This window comes from Tamandua tetradactyla, chromosome 2, assembly GCF_023851605.1.
Source record: "Tamandua tetradactyla isolate mTamTet1 chromosome 2, mTamTet1.pri, whole genome shotgun sequence".
Lineage (NCBI taxonomy): Eukaryota > Metazoa > Chordata > Mammalia > Pilosa > Myrmecophagidae > Tamandua > Tamandua tetradactyla.
Genome location: NC_135328.1, coordinates 101,972,498 through 101,992,476, shown reverse-complemented (window position 1 = coordinate 101,992,476; position 19,979 = coordinate 101,972,498). Strand labels below are relative to the sequence as shown.

At 37.4% G+C, this 19,979-nt stretch overlaps 1 protein-coding gene across 1 annotated transcript in view; it reads left to right on the top strand.

The window, feature by feature from the left end:
• CEMIP2 (cell migration inducing hyaluronidase 2) overlaps window positions 1-19,979 on the top strand; it is an 86,689-nt gene that overhangs the window by 32,414 nt on the left and 34,296 nt on the right. Inside the window, exons 6-12 of the mRNA XM_077148419.1 lie at window positions 7,055-7,243; window positions 8,892-9,061; window positions 10,170-10,379; window positions 10,736-10,941; window positions 11,057-11,126; window positions 14,707-14,835; window positions 17,154-17,242. Coding sequence (XP_077004534.1) covers window positions 7,055-7,243; window positions 8,892-9,061; window positions 10,170-10,379; window positions 10,736-10,941; window positions 11,057-11,126; window positions 14,707-14,835; window positions 17,154-17,242 — 1,063 coding nt within the window. The remainder of the gene's footprint in view (window positions 1-7,054; window positions 7,244-8,891; window positions 9,062-10,169; window positions 10,380-10,735; window positions 10,942-11,056; window positions 11,127-14,706; window positions 14,836-17,153; window positions 17,243-19,979) is intronic.

The window sequence follows — 19,979 nt, the reverse complement described above, 5'->3', positions numbered from 1 at the left end:
GCAAAGTATTAATTAACATGGATTCTGGAAGCAGACGGCCTAGGCTTGTATTCCAACTCTTTCCCCTTACCATGTGTTCATGAGCATACAACTGTACCTTCCTAAACCAGTTTCCTCATCTGAAAAATGAGGATAACATTAGAAACTTAACATCAAATGTGAAGAATGTTAAGTTTTTAGCATATTGTGTACAATAAGCCCTCCATGAATGTTAGAAATTTTAAGAATAATACAAACACGATTAGGTTGGGTTAGAATGGGATATTTATATACTTGTGATTAAGTAGAGACAGCTTTTTTTTTCTTTTTAAAAAGCATTTTTTATTGTGAAGTATAACATATACAAAAAGAAAAGATTTCCAAGTACATTGTAACACGTAGTTATAGAACAGATTTCAGCATTTGATATAGGTTACTACTGTTCCACAATTTTAGGCCTTTCCTTCTACTTGTTCCAAGATACTAGAGACTAAAAGAAATATCAATTTAATGATTGAGCAGTCATACTTATTTGTTAAATCCCATCTTCTCTGTTAAAACCTCTCCTCCTTTGATCCTTCTCCCAACCTTTAGGGGTATTTCACCTCTGCCCATGCTAAATTTTTCATGTTGTAAAGGGATATGGATAACATGGGATAGGGGATGGAACTAGTCAGTATTCTTGGAGAGGCTGGTCCCCCTGGATTATAGGATTTCTAGCCTGGGAACCATCTGGAGATGTTGTTATGTTTCTGTAACTAATCTTAGTATGTGAAACTTTTGTAGAATCTCAAGTAGAGCCCTAGGTGTTCTTTATTTTTATTCGTTTATTTAAAAAAATTTTAATAATAAACCCAATTGACATACGGTATGAACTGTTTTTATCACGTAGTTGTATATTCATCATCATGATCATTTCTTAGAACATTTGCATCAATTCAGAAAAAGAAATAAAAAGAAAACAGAAAAAAAATTCATCAAACCTTACCCCTCCCATTCATTGATCACTAGCATTTCAATCTACTAAATTTATTTGACATTTGTTCCCTATGTTTTACTCATCTGTCCACAAGGTAGATAAAAGAAGCATCAGACACGAGGTTTTCACAATCACAGTCACATTGTGGACGCTATATTATTATACAATCATCTTCAGGAAACTTGGCTACTGGAACACAGCTCTACATTTTCAGGCAGTTCCCTCCAGCCTCTCGGTTATGCCTTAACCAAAAAGGTGGTATCTATTTAATGCCTAAAAATAACCTACAGGATAACCTTCAGACTCTGTTTGGAATCTCTGAGCCATTGACTCTTTATTTTGTTTCATTTCACTCTTCCTCCTTGTGGTCAAGAATTTCTCAATCCCTTGGTGCTGAGTCCTACCTCATTCTAGGGTTTCTGTCCCACATTGCCAGGAAGGTCCACACACCTGGGAGTCATGTCCCACATAGAGAAGGGGAGGGCAGTAAGTTTGCTTGTTGTGTTGGCTGAGAGGAGGCCACATCTGAGCAACAGAAGAGGTTCTCTTGGGGGTGACTGTTAGGCCTAATTTTTTTTTTTTTTTTAACATGGGCAGGCACTGGGAATCAAACCCGGGTCCTCTGGCATCGCAGGCAAGCATTCCTACCTGCTGAGCCACTGTGGCCCGCCCTGTTAGGCCTAATTTTAAGTAGGCTTAGCCTATCCCTTACAGGGATGTTTCATATGAACAGACCCCAAGATTGGGGGCTCAGCCTATTGCTTTGGTTTTCCCCACTGCTTGTGAGAATACCAAGAATTCTCTGCTTGGGGAAGTTGAATTTTCCCCCTTTCTCACCATTCCCCCAATGGGACTTTGCAAATGCTTTTTAATTTACTGTTCAAATCCTTCTGGGATTTATGGAGATATCACTCTGGACAAACCTACAAAATCTCATGCCTTACTGAAGGTTCCGTGTACTTACGGTGTTCAATTAAGCTGTCCACATAAATTATACTAGGAAATGCACTAGTCAAAACATAAATTTTGCACCAAATAAACATTTTTTGCTTTAGTATCACATAGAAGTTAAAGTTTTAAAGTATTGATTACCATCTGTTTTCACACCCTGCATTATTGACATTTCTTTGTTCTTCCTCATGCAAAACAGTTTTAAATTTGTACATTTAGTCACTATCATTATACACTCTAGGCATTCCTAGATTATATTATCTCAGTCTTTATCCTATGTCTTTCCTTCTGATTTGGTTTGTGCCCCCAGGCCTCCTCCCTCTATCATTCTCGCGTTCAGCTTCATTCAGTGTTCTAACATTATTGTATTACAGTTAGGTAGTATTGTGCTATCCATTTCTGAATTTTTACAATCAGTCCTGTTGCACAATCTGTATCCTTTCAGTTCCAATTACCCGATATCTACCCTGTTTCTATCTCCTGATGACCTCTGTTCTTAACTGAAATTCTCCAAGTTCATTCATTAATGTTCATATCAGTGAGACCATACAGTATTTGTCCTTTTGTTTCTGGCTAATCTCACTCAGCATAATGTCCTTAAGGTCCATCCATGTTGTTATATACTTCATAACTTTATTCTGTCTTAACAACTGCATAATATTCCATCATATGTATATTCCACAGCTTGTTTAGCCACTCATCTGTTGATGGACAGTTGGGCTGTTTCCATCTCTTGGCAATTGTAAATAATGCTGCTATAAACATTGGTGTGCAGATACCCGTTTGTGTCTTTGCCCTCATGTCCTCTGAGTAGATACCTAGCAATGGTATTACCACTTCTATACTTAGCTTCCTGAGGAACCACCAATCTGCCTTCCACAACATTTGTACCATTTGGCATTCCCAACAACAGTGGATACGTGTGCTTCTTTCTCCACATCCTCTCCAGCACTTGTCATTTTCTGTTTCATTGATAATGGCCATTCTGATAGGTGTGAGATGATATCTCATTGTGGTTTTGATTTGCATTTCTCTAATAGCCAGGGAAGTTGAGCATCTTTTCATGTGCCTTTTGGCCATTTGTATTTCCTCTTCTGAGAAGTGTCTGTTCATGTCTTTTTTCCATTTTGTAATTGGGTTGTCTTTCTTTTTGTTGTAGAGTTGAACAATCTCTTTATATATTCTGGGTACTAGACCTTTATATGATTTATCGTTTCTAAATATTGTCTCCCATTGTGTAGGCTAGAGACAGCCTTTTGCTTTAAAACAAATACATAAATAAATTGAGTTCTTAGGATGTAGCAGGGACTTTACATGTTGCCACCCAGTAATCTTATGAGTTTGGAGTGAGGAGGTGGTATCTATTTTATGGATGGGAAAGCTGGGATCAAGCTTTAACTTGATCTAAAACTGCCTCTAAGTTGTGTGTATGTGTGTGTGTGTGTTTTTTAAGAACTTTATCTTTAGCACAGTTTTAAGTTAACAGGTGACCACATACTTTTTTTTTTTATTAGAAAAGTTCTAGGTTTACAGAAAAATCATGCAGAAAATAGATTTCTCATATAATCCCCCTCATTATTAACATTTTGTATTAGTATGGTAACTTTGTTTATCCATTCATCTGTTGATGGACTCTTACATAGCTTCCATCATTTGACGATTGTGTATGATGTACTATGAACATTGGTGTGTAAATATCTGTTTGAGTCCCTCCTTTCAATTCTTTGGTTATATACCTGGCAGGGGGATTACCAGGTCCTGTAGTAATTCTATACTGAACTTTCTGAGGAACCGCCAAACTGTTTACCCAGTGGCTGCAGCATTTTTCATTCCTACCACCAATGAATGAGTGTTCCTATTTTTCTGCATTCTTTCCAGCACTTGTTTTTTTTTCATTCTTTTACCAGATCTTAACTTTATTTTTTAATATAAGGAATGTAATTTTGGAAACTCACCCTACTTTCCCACCAACATAATAATCCTTAAAAAAATAAAAATAAAGTGCTAATTCTTTGTTTATGTCACATGTACCATACAAAAATTTATTCAAAGTTTCTGTTGCTACTGAAGTGTTCTAAGGTAAAGCAAGCTACAGAAAAGTCTCTCATTGTAAATAAATTACAAGTTACAAAATCAAGAGTACAGACAAGTTGTCAAATCATTTATATATTGACGCTGATATGTCTTTCTTCCAAAGCAAATTGGATTTTCATGTGACTGTATAACATTACATATCATTACCTTTGCAAATTTAGTTTTCATTGTAAAACAAATGAATATATTTTGTCAATAAGTAAGTTGCTGGGAGGTGCACCTGTGATGGTCTGAGGTAGATGGGAGGGGGATGGAGAATGGTTCTTTAATAGTAACCATTCTAGTGATCTCATTGTAGGTTTGATTTGCATTTCCTTAGTGGCTACTGATGTTGACCATCTTTTTGTGCAATTTATCTTCTTTGGAAAAATGTCTATTCAAGTCTTTTGGCCATTTTTTAATTGAGTGCCTTTTTGTTGTTAAGTTATAGGAGTTCTTTATAGATTCTGGGTATTAAACCCTTATGCTTCATACTTCTAAATTTGCTTCTTCTTAAGTTTTCTACCTCTACGACTAGAGCCCTTTCTACCACACCATGGCTGCTCCTGACAAATCAAAAAGCCGAAGTGGATGAGAAATATTTCCAAGTAGCTGTTAGGTCCTCTATGAAAATTAGCTGTCTAGATTCTCAAGTAAGGTATAAGACAGAAAAGAATTACCTTTGTTGGAAATGCTGTTTTTTTGTTTCTACATTACTGATGGCTGCTCATTTCTGGAAGAGGGTGAATTCTAGCTAGCTCTATCATAGGATATTTTTTGTGGCCCATCTTCTCAATGACCCTTATTTTCTGGAAGAGGTGAAAATTATTTCCAGGAAGCAGGGAGGGTGAGCTTATTTCCTTTCATAGTTCCTATTCGGTAGACAAGATTTTCTCAAAAGCCAGAGAAAAGTAAGGAGTTATTGAATGGTACAGATCTTCCCAACAGCTAACCTGGCTTTCCCCAACTCCCAAAGAGAGAAAGAAAGAAATTCTAATGCTCTTTCAAGTCAGCTTATTTACCTAGTGGTCATCTTTTTTTTTTTAAATCCTTCTTGAAATTTCATATGGAAAAATTAATAATGTTGGTCGCTCCCTTTGAAAAGGGAATTATTAGTAGTAGTATTTTGTCAACATGTGAAATTTAGGTAGTGTTTACTGTTGCTACCGTGAGTTTTGATTATCTTAACCTACCTGTTTTGTTTCTTGGAAAGCTGTGTAACGTAGAGATTAAGAAACTTGGCTCTGGAACTAGATTAGCATTCAATGATGAGTTCTACCTTTTTTATTTTATTTTTTGGTATGGACAGGCTCTGGAAATCCAACTCAGTTCTCTGGCATGGCAGGTGAGAATTCTGCCACTGAGCCACCGTTGCACCACCCGAGTTCTGCCATTTTTTAGACATTATATAATCTCTCTGAGCCTTTGTTTCTTCATGTTTATTTGATGCAATAGTTCCTATTTCTCAAAGTTGTTTTGAGGTAGAAAAGTTATTATGCATGTGAAATACAACTGTTTATTACTATTATACTTATCACTAACATTATCATTTGGACAAAAGTCTATTGTAGGTTTTAGTATCTGGATGCAAGAAACATATCATAAAAGTACCTTATATTTATTATAGGTTCCTTTTTGTGTGTGCTTTGTGGAAACAGAAAAGCAGGATAGATCAGAGTCTGAAACAGCGGAATCCAAGACTTGCCCAGACTAGATTTCATCAAGATAGTTGGCTCAAGGATGTACGACTATCTATAATATACCTGTGTCTGACCTGACTTTCCTTTTGATTCCCCGTAATTGAATAAATGTGATCTTTCACTCATCTAATCTTCCCCTTAGAGTCAGCATCATAAGCCCCAGGGTGGTATACCAGTTAGTTAAAGGAGGGTAATAGAGAAGTACAGATGCTTAATAAACAGATGTCTTTGAAATGTGCGTTTTTCCTTCTCTACTGGTGACATGAAGCAGCTTCCATCTAATCCATACATATTTCCATGAAATCACACATTATGCCACATTTGCTTCTGTCATTTGGTTGCATGTAAAAGAAGAGTAAATTATGGAATAGTTGGATCAGTCTTTCAGGTTTTATCTGACTAATTGGGACTAACTTTGAGTTTTGAAAGGAAGTATTAGGAACAGTCAGTAATTAGCAGTCAGTGGACTGCATAGTTTGTTCCCCTAGGAAAGTGGCTAAGTTGAAGAGGAGCACAGTCACATCTGCCTCAGATCACAAGCCAGATCTTTATGGGGGGAGCATTCTTCCATTCGTCAGACATCTGGGGTGAATACACAAACAATCTGCTGTCTTCCCTGATAAACTTTCCAGGAGGTGAGCTATCCTAGCTACTCTTTGGAATTGTATAACAGTGGAGAGATAATAGTATGAGAGAGGTTGCTTCCAGCAGGGACGTTTGTGAAGCATTTAAGGACGAATCTTACGAAGTGGACAATATCTTTCTTGATATATAAGTAAGGGTGGAAGGACATTTTCAGTAAAAAGTAAAGTATAAGCAAAGGCACAATAATGAGGGGTCATCTAACACAAGTTTTTATTTTTAACAGCAAGATCGTACATGAGACTGAAAAATCTGATAATGTCCTATCTTATCCTGTATTTGGGTAAAATTGAAGCCTTGAGTATTTATTACAGACCTATACTGTACTTGACAACTTCTCCCTGAGTATGATATGTTTTTATTACCTATTAAGATCATTTGGGGGGGGTGGCATTACAATTTTAGCATTGAGTTGAATTAAAGCAAGCGATTTGGGAATTGAGAGCTCTCTTCAAAATTATAAGAGTAGTTTACTCAAGTGACAGCTCTTCATGGTTAGGGGTGCATGGAGCTCTCTCCCTGTGAGGGTAAAGGTCTGTGCTTTCATTTTAATTTTTATCATTAGTATCTGCAGAGTGACTGGCACATAATTTGCCTTAGTAAACATTTGCTGAGTTGTGCTTGTTTTAACTTCCGATTTGGGTATCCATGGTGGGGATAGGGGGTGATTTCTAGAAAAATAAAATTCCTATTAATGCATCACTTTCTTTCTTGTTTTTTTTTGGTGTAGGTGTTTCTCTTTCAGGTTTCCGGGTGGAGGTTGTGGATGGAGTGAAGCTTCATCTGCTGGATGATGTTAGTAGCTGGAAACCTGGAGACCAGATTGTAGTCGCAAGCACCGACTATTCTATGTACCAAGCAGAGGAGTTTACTCTCCTTCCCTGTCCCGATTGCAGCCGTTTTCAGGTCAAAGTCAAAGGTATTAGATTGCTTAGGGTGCTTTTTATTGAGCACATACTCTTTTCTCAGGATTTGATTCCCAGAATCTTTCTTTCCTCCAGTCGTTAGTGTCGTCGTTGTCATCATTGCCTTCTTGTTTGGAGATTACAGCAGTGGGCTGCATTGAAGACTAGATTCCAGAGGATGTTAGATAAAAGTTACCGAGCATTAATTTTGCTGTTAGTGATATGTAGCAGCCATCTCAGCATTTCTGTGCCTTACTTTCTTTGGAAAAAAGATTGAGACTAGATGGATTGATTTTTTCCAAGGTCCTTTCCAGCATCTTTCTTATTAGTCTTTCTCTAGACTAGATCCAGTTTTTAATAGAAGCCTTTCTTCAAAAAACAAAAAAAGATCCCATGGATTTTGAGTGCCTGCTTGCTTGGCAAAAAGCAGATCTCACAAATATTTTAAATGGAACCGAAAAGGTATTTTTCTAAAGACTGCATTTCTTTCCTATCATAATCTTGAATACTGTATTTTTTTTTTTTTTTTTTGAGGGAGAGCAATATACAATGAGCTTCTGTACTGTAAGTTGTGCTTGGAAATGTTAATTTGCCAGGTACTTAAAGCCAGGCACCAGGCAAAGGCCTTCTCTACATATTACCTCAGCCATGGGGATTCCTTGTGCATTTCATTCATCATACTGCTTTCCTTGCTTTTGTACTTGATGTTATACATTTAGGGCACAAAACAAAAGAGTCTGCAGTTATTATGCAATAAGTGTTCACTTTTAGAGCTTTGGAATTTAAGGGAAAATTTCTGCTTTGGAAAAAGTAGGCTGCTTGACTTGCTTGAGATTTTTTTCTCTGTGCTTCATTCAGGATTGTCCTTTACGTTCTTGACAATACAGGGCATAAGGAAATATGATGTCATCTGGGATTAATTTTTTGTTTGTTTGTTTGGAAATTCCCACTCTTGTTAACAAGTCTGCATGCTAACGAATATCAATGATCTCACCTCTCATGCATGATTTATTTGGATTTTTCCTTCCTAAATTTATAACATGAGCATCAGAGAAAAGTTCATCATTAATGTTTTTAAACTTACAAAAAAGCTGGCAAATTAAAAGAAGGCATAAAACATTAAAATCAGAGTGGGGGAGGAAAAAAAAAAAAGGTAGCTTCTATACTGTTAGTGTCCAAATGCAGATTACTGTAGCTTTGAGGTAGAAACACCCGGAGGCCCTGTCATCAACAGCTACAAAACCATTTGTCTTCCTGGACTCATGTGCGTTTATTTTTTTTGTATGTCCTCAGGGAAGAAGAAGTATATGGACAGAAACCTAGAGAGAGATACTCGGGAATATTAGGCAGATTTCCAAGTATTAGAGCTGTCCAAGGATGGGACTGAGCTACTTTAGGAGCAGCAAGTTCGCTGTCATTATTGGGGGTCCAGCAGTGGCAGGACAATTGGCAACGAGGGTTCAGCCCTTGGCTGGGTGGTTGGATTGGATGTTCTTTAAAATCCCTGCTGAGATTCTGTTATCCTGAGGATTTAGAGAATGGGAAGAGAACACAAGTTGTGGTCAAAGCCTTGGGATTGTAGAATGAAGAAGGAATGGCTTTTTGAAATGTTTCATCTTTTCTTTGTTCAATTATTCTTTTTCCTTTACCCGTATTCACCAGAAACCCCTCAGTTCCTGCACATGGGTGAAATTGTAGACGGTGTGGACATGAGAGCTGAGGTCGGGATTCTCACCCGGAATGTTGTGATCCGAGGAGAAATGGAGGACTCGTGTTATGCGGAAAACCAATGCCAGTTCTTTGATTATGATACCTTCGGGGGACATGTCTTGGTAAGCAAAAGGATTTGATGAGTTCTTTGAAATTCCAGTTGCTAAATACATGCTTAGAGAAACTTTGAAGTTTTGGAATGAGATGTGTATGGATATACATTATAAACCTTATTTTATTTCTTTTAGCAAAATGATAATGGGGGGAATTTAGATAACTCAAAGAGAAAGATGCATCTTGATTTAGTTGACCTGGACTTGTAGTTAAACCATTTAAGAATTGTATGGTAAAAATTAAATCAATATATTGTGAAGAATCAATCATACAGAGACAAAAAAAAAAAAAGTCTGGCATGCATGCAATTTCTGAAAGAATCGAAAGAATTTCTGAAAGAATCTAATCTTTTTTAAGCATATGATTTAATAAAGGAGGAGCAATAACATGCATATACACGATATGTTTCTGTAAAAATATTTTTGTGTGCATATTTGTATCTGTATTATTCGATAAATACTTATTGACTACTTATGTGGTAGGCAGTGCAATATATACTAATCTATTATACTCCTAGGCTGCATGAGGACTGTGCATTTTCAAGTTCACTTTTGGGCACTGAGCAGCAGTCTATGAATTTAAGTACCATTTTCCTTGGGCTTATTTCTTAAATGTTGGTCAGTGCCATTCCTTTGTTTTTAGTAATATGATTGAAAAGCCAGTGTTTAAAAGTATTGAGTGCCCAAATTTGGGATCACAAGGGAATTTTAACAAAGACCTTAAGCAAACAAGTTTATGTGTTAATTAAAATTTGAGGGAGAATTTTGAAATAACTATTAACCAAACTTGTAGATGATATAGAAATGAGACAACAAGATGAGACTGAATGACCACAGTTTCTGAACAACTCAAACCACGTATCTGAAAATGTTTTTGCCGTTTTTCTGATTATTTTCACTTTTATTCCTAAGTAGAGACTATTTGTGTGGCTTTTTTAAAGCATTCACTTATGTAAAGAAGCATTGGCAAAATTTATTAATTGGGGCCCAGGAGAATAAGATGGAAAAGAATGTTTTAATATGTGTTCTGCCTCTGACGTTTTGTATGAGAACAGTATCTTTCTACTTTCCTATTCTGAAAAGCGACAGTTTGATTTTGGTCACCTTGTCTTGGTAGGTAAAGAAAAATTTCACTTCTGTCCATCTTTCTTATGTGGAACTGAAACACATGGGTCAGCAGCAGCTTGGACGATATCCTGTTCATTTCCACCTGTGTGGAGATGTGGATCATAAAGGAGGATACAGACACCCAACGTTTGTGGATGGCCTTTCTGTCCATCACAGCTTCTCAAGATGCATCACTGTGCACGGGACAAACGGTTTGCTGGTAAGTAGCCTCACGATGTATTGACGCACGTAATCGAAATTGTTAACTCTCTTTAATTCTCATGACTTCTCAGTTTTTCCACTGTCAACTGTTTTATCCCATGACTTCCTCTGTCTTGTCCTGCTTCTACTGAGAATTTTTTTGCTGTCTTCTTTTGTGAATGAAGCCTCCTTTTTCAGCCCGCCAAATCATCCTTCTATGAGATGACTAAAACCTGACATTTGACTTTGCCCCTTTTGCTAAAATTAAAACTTCTTTTTTACATTTATACTGAGCATGCCACACTGAACAGCACTTGCCACTTAAATCACAATCAATCTCGGTACCGATTGTGTGGTATGCTTGGATTTCTGCAGATAAAAGACACCATTGGATATGACGCGCTTGGTCATTGTTTCTTTCTGGAAGACGGTGTTGAACAGAGAAATACTTTGTTCCACAATCTTGGACTCCTCACCAAGCCGGGCACCCTCCTCCCCACAGACAGGAATAACTCCATGTGTATCACCATGCGAGATAAAGTGTTTGGAAATTATGTCCCCGTGCCTGCCACCGACTGTATGTGAGTACCTGGCAGAGAGAAAAATACATGCCATGCTTTTGACTTTGGGGGAAGTGTTTCGTGGGCAGGAATGTTCCTGAAGAACATTTAAATCACCTTGAGCAATACTTTGCAGGGCTGTTTCAACTTTCTGGATTGCTCATCCCAACAATCATTTGATTAACAATGCTGCTGCCGGCTCTCAGGTAAGCAAGATTAAAGTGCTTTCAGAGTTGTTGTATCATTCCTGTTTATAAAGATTCTGGTTTACGTGAACGTAGCATAATGATGACTCGTGTGTGTGTGTGTGACAGTGTTGACGTTGATTTCTGGTATTGTTTATCTGAGAGCAGGATATATGACATGGTTCTTCTCTTTCTTGTAAATCAATCCTGGTGGTCTAGGGGTGCAGTAAGCCAAATGCCAAGTGGAGGGAAAGAGGTGGGCTGAACTCTGGGCTGATGTCATCTTCAGACCATGCTTTTAGTGTATTATATACAGGCTTTCTGACTTCTCCTCTTTAAGTAAGGCTGAGTCGCTGGTCATTTCAGTTTCTGTTGTTAAAAAGCCTTAGCTTTTCTTTATGGGATTTTCTGTAGCATTCCGTGATAATTGCCGTCTGGTCAAGGGGCACGTCCTCTTGTTAAATGCAAGGATTATGTAAAGTTGGAAATTTCATCTCCTTGGTAAAGCAGCTAAGCTGAACTGCATACTTTGAATTGTATTACACACACACACGCACACACACACACACACACACACACACACACACACACGAGAATAATTTAAGGGATTAAATGAATTATTTTTGGGTGGCAGAAATATCCCTCTGATAAGCTTGAAGAAATCTATGTTACAATTGTTTAAAACTGCTAATTTAGGGCAGGCAATGGTGGCTCAGTGGCAGAGTTCTTGCTTGCTGTGCCAGAGATGTGGGTTCAGTTCCTGGTACCTGCTCATGTAAAAAAACAAAAAAACAACAACAAAAAATACTAATTTATAATCTAAGTAAATATTTAAGACACGATGCTATTAACATTATACTTGTGCAGAAAACTGTAGTACAGAAATCTGAACTTTGCAGCAATATATATGTTTATATTTGTACATCATAGCTATTAAAATTTTAAAAAGGAAAAAAATACCTTGCATTGTTTGAGATAACTAGAGTACAGGCATCACTGCATACAAAGGTGTTTGAACAAGGTGAGTGAACTTCAGATGTCTCATTTTCATTAAAAAAACATAAAATCTGAATAGCCTTGTCAATGAGAGATTCTTATTTGAGGGGCAGAGACCTGGGCTTTTAATCATTTGGGATTTCCATTCATTCATTTTTTTCTTATAATTTATTTATTTATAAATATATTATTTATATAGTTGCTGGAATGCAATATACCAGAAACAGAGAATGGCTTTTAAAAAGGGGAATTTAATAAGATGCTAGTTTACAGTTCCAAGGCTGATAAAATGTCCCAATTAAAACAAGTCTATAGAAATGTCCAGTCAAAGGCTTCCAGGGAAAGATACCTTGGTTCAAGAAGGCCGATGAAGTTCAGAGTTTCTCTCTTAAGTGGAAGGGCACACGGCAAGCACAGTCAGAGTTTCTCTCTTATCTGGAAAGGCACATGGTGAACACGGTCAGGGTTCCTCTCTCATCTGGAAGGACACATGGCGAACACGGCGTCATATGCTAGCTTCTTCTCTCCTGGCTTCCAGTTTTGTGAAGCTCCCTGGGAGGTGTTTTCCTTCTTCATCTCCAAAAGTCTCTGGCTCGTGGACTCTCTGCTTCATGGTGCTGCAGCATTCTCTGCTCTCTCCAAATCTCTTATTCTCCAAAACGTTTCCTCTTTTATAGCACTCCAATAAACCAATCAAGACCCACCTAAATGGGTGGAAACATGTCATCCCCTAATCCAGTTTAATAACCACTGTTGACTAAATCACATCATCCAGGGAGATGACCTGATTACAGTTTCAAACATACAGTATTGAATAGGGATTATTCTACCTTTATGAAATGGGATTTTGATTAAAACATGGCTTCTCTAGGGGGCACACATCCTTTCAAACCAGCACAGGCAAGATCTGAGGTTCATGCTCAGAGTTTCTAACTGGTAGATTAAGTTTGGGCTAAAGATGAACTGAGAGTCTTATTGAGTATCTTCTTCTGATCTGTGTTACTTCACAAGTGAATAGCCAGAGCAGAGATTTCTTTCAGCTGTTTTCAGAAGTCATGGGTTAAAGGTCAAACAAATTCCAGAAAGCCCATGAAAATACGAGGTGAGGTCACATGCACTCTTACTGGAACTCAAGACTTACCAGTGAAAGAAGAGGAAACCGGGTCTCTTCCATTTCCATTTCATAACCCTTTTCATTCAGTGAGATCCTTCTCTAGAAAAACCCTTCCAGTAAAGTCAATATTCTGATAGGATTTTTTTCCCTCTCAAAGTAAATCAAATTTTTTCTTCATTGTACCTTTCTGTGGCCTTTCAGAGAGCTCCTTTACCTGTGTTGACACCACAGTGTGTTTAAGAGGAACAGCTGGCACCTCTCAGCCACCCTCCTCCGTCCCACACCCCTTCCATCTTGGGAGGCACCTCTCTGCCCTCAGCGTGCTGGGCCATGGTGCTGTGCCTTCTCTCCCATCTTTTAGTGATGTTCTTCCAGTGAGTTGTCTGTTTTATGCCCAAAGCAGTTGAGGCAGCAAGCACATTTTTCAGAGTTGTTTGCCAGTAAGGCCCACCTGTAAGCTTTCATTATGGAAAAAATGTTAAATGTCATATTCATTTTGATCTGCAGGCATATATGCTTTCCACAGTTCACTTCTCTGTTTTGTTCCCAAAGACTTTTATTCACCACAACTAATATAGTACTTGTTGCCTATGCGATATTTTAGTAATCGGTACATTTTTGCAATTAGACTGTGAAATCTTTGGGAATGTTTTACTGTGCAGCTGGCACACGGCACTAAAGAAATGTTTGCTGAATTTGAATTATTACTGTCCTGTTACAGTGTATATTTAACAATAACTTAAGGCTAATCAGTTGCATAATGTGAAGTTGTCATCCACATTGGGCTGATTAGTAATTAAACTTTAAATGCCGACGAAAGGTCTCACAAGAACTCAGAAAATGTATTTCCAGTTTCATTTGTCATTTTGAGTGTATAAAAATATTTTAAACTGTTCTGCTGCTCCTGTTAAGGTCAGTAACACTGACATTGAACTGGCAGCATCCAGAGTGAGACAGCATCCTGATTCATGCATGTGTTGGTTTTTTCCCTTTGGCAAAAATTTCCCCCTGCACAGGAAGGGCATTGGAGTTGTTTGAAAGGAGTCAGTGAGCTCTGCTTGTCAGCGGAGTAGTTGTTTAAGAGGCATGACTCATCTATTGATCAGGTTTAGAGGTAAACAGAAAAAAAACATATTGCTCAAAGCCTATCTGTCCAGGCCACATTGAAGGCTTGCTTGTGTCTAACTTCTGTATAACTTTTGATAATGATGGGCAGGTTATTTAGGAAGTATATTTTGGTATCAGCCAATTATTTCTATTTTTTGTCCAATCCTGCAGGCAGAATTACATTGCTTTTCATTAAAAAGACATGATATAACTGCTTCAAGGTGTCAACTCTGTGCACAACTTATCGACAATTCTTGACCTGAAACAATGAAAAATAAATGTTAAAAAGATTAAACTTGCTTATGAAGCATTTACTAATAAGGATGTTTCATAGAGTGGCTTTATGAAATAAGGCTTCTAATGATCTTGCCCTTTCAATTATAGGATGCTGGAATATGGTATTTATTCCACAAGGAGCCTACTGGGGAATCCAGTGGATTGCAACTTTTAGCAAAACCAGAACTTACCCCACTGGGTATATTTTATAACAACAGGGTCCATTCAAGTTTTAAGGTAGGTTCCTAAGTGTTAATAAAATTGGGATCTATGACTCACAGGGTTAAAGGATGGATTATTGCAGTGTCAATCAAGAAATGTCAGTTTGGGGTAGAACTTGTCATGAGAGAAAGTCATTTGTGATTAAAAAAAAACATATTCTAGCATACACATGTACACATTTTCTGAGTGATTATATAATGGACTTGACCCATGTGTTCTCATTTTCCCCCTCCTGCTCACCTTTTTCCAAATCTGTAATATCATTGAGTCTTTCTAGGGAGGTACACATTGGATAATGTGCTCCTGCAGGTTAAGGAGCCTGCTTCTTCTCTGTTAGGTCACAGTGACGGGTAGAATGTGCTGCTGGGCATTTAAAGTAGTTATATAAATAAATGAAATAGTGCTTAAGAATATTTGGCCTAGTTGAAAAGGAAACACATCAAATAAATTAAAGGCCATATAGGAGCTCTGATTTACAGGGTATTTGGCATCCATCCTCATACGGTAAATCTGCCTCCTTTTTTGCTCCCAAGACATTTTAATACTTTGGCCATGGGATCTGAATGCCCAGATCCTTGCCTGGATGTGATCCACACCAAAGTTCAATAATTTCCATTTATACTACTCAGAGAGTCCTGCAGAAAGTTAAGTGTCTTATGAATTGACGAGCTTAGGATCACTTGATGAAGACTTTAGAGATGAAAAATGTTTTCTTTACACAGAAACGTTTGAAGTGGGTTTTGTGAACTGAATAGTTGATCAAGGCTGATAATTGTTGAAAGCAGTATTTCAAAGTGGAAATCAATTTTCTAATTGCAAGTGATATAAAAACCACCTTGTTCTAATTAACTTGGTCTTTAATGTCATATGATGAAATGTAGTCGTCTATTCTAATTATAAAAATACTGGCTCTAAATAATATGAGTGATGATTAGGTTTTAATTTGTTAACATTGTGAATGGTTGTCTAGAATGATATTTTAGAGCCAAAGGAAATCAAACTCTTGAAGGCCAAAAAAAAAAAAAAAAAGAAAAAGTAACCTGCCATCTTTAGGTAGCTCATAAACACACATACCTACTAGCCCTTATGGCTTCTGTTGGGATAATTCCAAAATCCTTATCTAGTCCAGATTGGCTGCATTGATCTGACTGCCGCTTGAGGACATTTGGGTGCTTCATAAATAAAATATGTTCAATACTAAAATCCTTATTTTTACCCCCAGTTCTATTACTGTATTTCTGTTTCAGTGACTGAAACCACTAGTCACCTAGTTGCCTAAGCCTCTATTGTGTTCTTCTCTCACCCCCTTTTTATTACTTACTTAAAGATTTTAATTCTACTAGTAAAAGAATTCTCTCTCCATTCATTTTTCTCTATTATTACTGCCACAAGTCCAGATCATCTTTCATTTCCTTCTGGATTACTGAAGCCGTCTCCTTTCACATCTGTTGCCTCTGTGTTTGCCCCTTTTCAATGCATTATCTTGTAACTATGGTGTCTTTCTAAAAATGCAGGTGATTATGCAGCCTTTATTAAAAGCCTCATTTTTCCGATTTCTTACAGTGTATCAATACTGTATGGCCTGGTGATTGTCCCTCTTTAGCCTTATTCCTTTCACACAGTCTTGATAGTCCATTTAAAATGATTTTTTCCTTCTCACATATGTCATACTCCTTCTCATTTCCAGATGTATGTACAGACTATTCTTTGGGTTCTTCATCATGTCCTACCTGCTCTGTATCTTATGTAGGCATCATCCACAACAGGGTTCAGTTATACAGTCACAACTCCTTCTTTTGTATGGCTAATCTCTTTCTTTTGTATAGTTAATCTCTGTCCATCCTTCAGTTCTCAGCCTTAGAAGTCACCTCCTTTAGGAGACATTCCTTGAACTGCCTACTTCCCCCTCCTGTCCCTGAAAGAAAGGTCTCTCTTAGGTACCATTCATTTGTGCATGCAAAGTAGCATGCACTTCCCTTCTCATATAGTCATCATATCGCATTGTAATTGCTTACTTAATTGCATCTCTTCCCACCAGTTCATGTGTCAAGAGCAAGGACATTAAATTAACATTTAGTGCTTGGTGCCTACCTCCTGGTGTAGGCACTAAATAAATATTTGTTGAATGACTCAGTGGGTAAGATGATGAAATTAGCAGGAAAGTAGGCATTTTCCCAGTACTTTTCCTTTGTTGTTTACTCCTCCTCCCTTTATTTTCTTGGTTAGAAATGAGGAGCTAAAACATGTTTTCATTAATCAGTATATTCATTTTATATATATATAGCTATAAATTGGGACTTGTATTAATTTCAATCCATAATTATATTTTTCAGGCTGGCTTATTTATTGACAAAGGTGTCAAAACAACCAATGCTAGTGCTGCCGACCCAAGAGAATACCTCTGCTTGGATAACAGTGCAAGGTAGAGTTTGTTCCTTTAAATCACACTCAATATGGATCCAACGAAAGCAAAACTGTGCTCATTTTGCCAATAGCACATTTGAAGTAAAGTTTTCAAAGTTTGCAGTAGAGTTTTAGAAAAATATTTATTCTCCTGTTCTAGGGCCTCTGGCTGGGATTTTATCTTAGTGACGTGCCAAAGAGAAAGTTGATGGTTTTCTCCTTTTTTCACAGTTGTAAAAAGGTATTAGGGAGAGTTGCAGAAAGAGAAAAAGGAGCGATATCTGTGGGAAAATGTCCAAATATGCCTATAGTAGCTTATGATTAATTGATTAACAAGTTAAACTGTGATGTTTATGTTTTAGTTATAGTCCCTGAAATCCAGAGCATATCAAATTGATTCTTAGTGGTCCAATTGGAAGATTGCATTAAATCTCTTTGAAAGGGACAAGTCCCCAGCTTGACAGTCAAGTTGCTTCTGATTCAGATATTTGTAACCTTAGGTTCACAGCAAACCTGGGCTCGACATTACTTTCCTTTATAACTACAAAATGTGGTTGGAATCTGATTGGGCATTTCAGCAAAGTTCTCTTACATCCTAAACATGAGCCAAAATATATTAAAGGTCTTGGGGGAAATACAATTTTCTGGAAAAGATGGCAAACTTAAGTTATACTCTTTGGAAACTGTGAGCATATTAGATTTCTGTACCTCAAGTTGATTGGCCAATTGTGGAGTTCAAAAGGAACTAAGACTCTGCTGATAGATATTTATGAAAACATGACAGACCCCCCAATAGTTCATAAGAGAATAAAGTAGAAGCCACATTGTAGCTTGGTGAGTCTGGCGTAGGTATGAGGCAGGATCCTTGTGATACAATAATAAGCCCTGAGATCAAGAGAAAATGGGTAAAATTACACATCAGGATTCTTTTTATGTCAAATTGAGTCTGAAATATTTTAAGGCAATGATCAATAGCAGTTGAGAAGTTGAGAAACTCAGGGCATTATTTAAATAATGAATAGATGGAAGAATAAATAAATTTTAAAATCCAATGGCATTTTAATTAGACAAATTAAACAATAAAACAATTTACCCACACTGGCTTAAGTATTTTACGCAGGTGTGTGTATGTGATACTAGGATAATGGTAATCTTTCTCTGTTCTCCATTATTCCTCAAGCCAGTTTGTAAATGCACATATATTGGCAAGGAATTCCGATGTTTTGAGACTGGTTTTAGAAGAAGAGTAACAGGTGTTTGGGTGGCTGGTTTTTGCATTTAACTTGATATAACTGAAGTATGTAGTATGCCCACAAGTATTCATACAATTCAGATATGAGTGAAAATGATAAAACTCTAACATAAATGAGTAATAAACCATCCTATGAATTAAACATCAGCCTCATGGGTTTCAGAAGATATTTAGTCTGTTCATCATAAGGGAGGTTGACTCAAGATTTAATCAGATAAGCTTTCCCTTGTCTTCAAGATATAAAATTACAGAGGAATCCAAAGATGGGATCTTTTTTTTTTACATGGGCAGGCACCGGGAAGCAAACCTGGGTCCTCGGGCATGGCAGGCAAGCACTCTTACCTGCTGAGCCACCGTGGCCCGTCCCAAAGATGGGAATTTTTTAAACTATATTTTTGAAATACTTTCCAACTTACAAGACAGTTACAAAAATGACACAAACCCATACAGAGGACTCCAACATACCTCTATACCCCCAAATATCCTGATCTACCCATTTGACATCTTGATACATTTGCCACATCATTCTGTCCATCTAACCATCTAGCTAGATGTCTGTCTATTTACCAGTCCATTTTCTGAATACTTGAGTGTAGGTAGGCTATATACATTATACTTCTTGGACACTTAACATCGATGTCCACTTATGTAGCCACCCTAAGTGCAGTTATCAAGGTCAGGAAATTTCACATTGCTATAAAGCTTAGACTTTATATCCCATTCTTTTCATATATCTCAGTAATGACCCCTTGCTAGATCCCATCCAGGATCATGTATTGCATTTGTCATTGTTTCTTTGGTTGCTCTTTTTATTTTTTTTTTTAATTGTGGGACCGTATATCCAACATAAAATTTCCCATCTAAACCACTCCCAAGCATACCTTTCAGTGGGACTAATCACGTTCTCGATATTGAAGTGCCCTCATCCCCTTTACTAAGACTTTCCCATCTCCCCAAACAGAAACCCTATTCCCATTCCCTCTGCCCCTGCCCCCCGCCCCCGCCCTGACAACCTGTATGCTAATTGCTACCTCTATGAGCTTGCATATAGTCTGATATTTTTTTTTTTGTAGTTACCGTGGGACATAAATTTAACATGCTACATCTATAACAACCTCATTTGCCTTGATACCAATTTAATTTCAATAGTATACACAGCTATGATCCTGTAGCCCTCAGTTCCTCCACCTTTATGTGGTTCTTGTCACAAATTATGTATTCTATGTTATGAGTCAAAACCCACTGATTTATCATTACATTTTATGCATTTGCCTTTTAGATCCTACAGAGAGTACAGCATGGAGTCACAAACCAAAAATACAACAGTGAAGGCATTTGTATTTACTGTTCTAGTTTGCTAGCTGCTGGAATGCAATATACCAGGAATGGAATGGCTTTTAAAAAAGGGAATTTAATAAGTTGCTAGTTTACAGTGCTAAGGCCAAGAAAATGTTGCAGTTAAAACAAGTCGATCGAAATGTCCAATCTAAGGCATCCAGGGAAA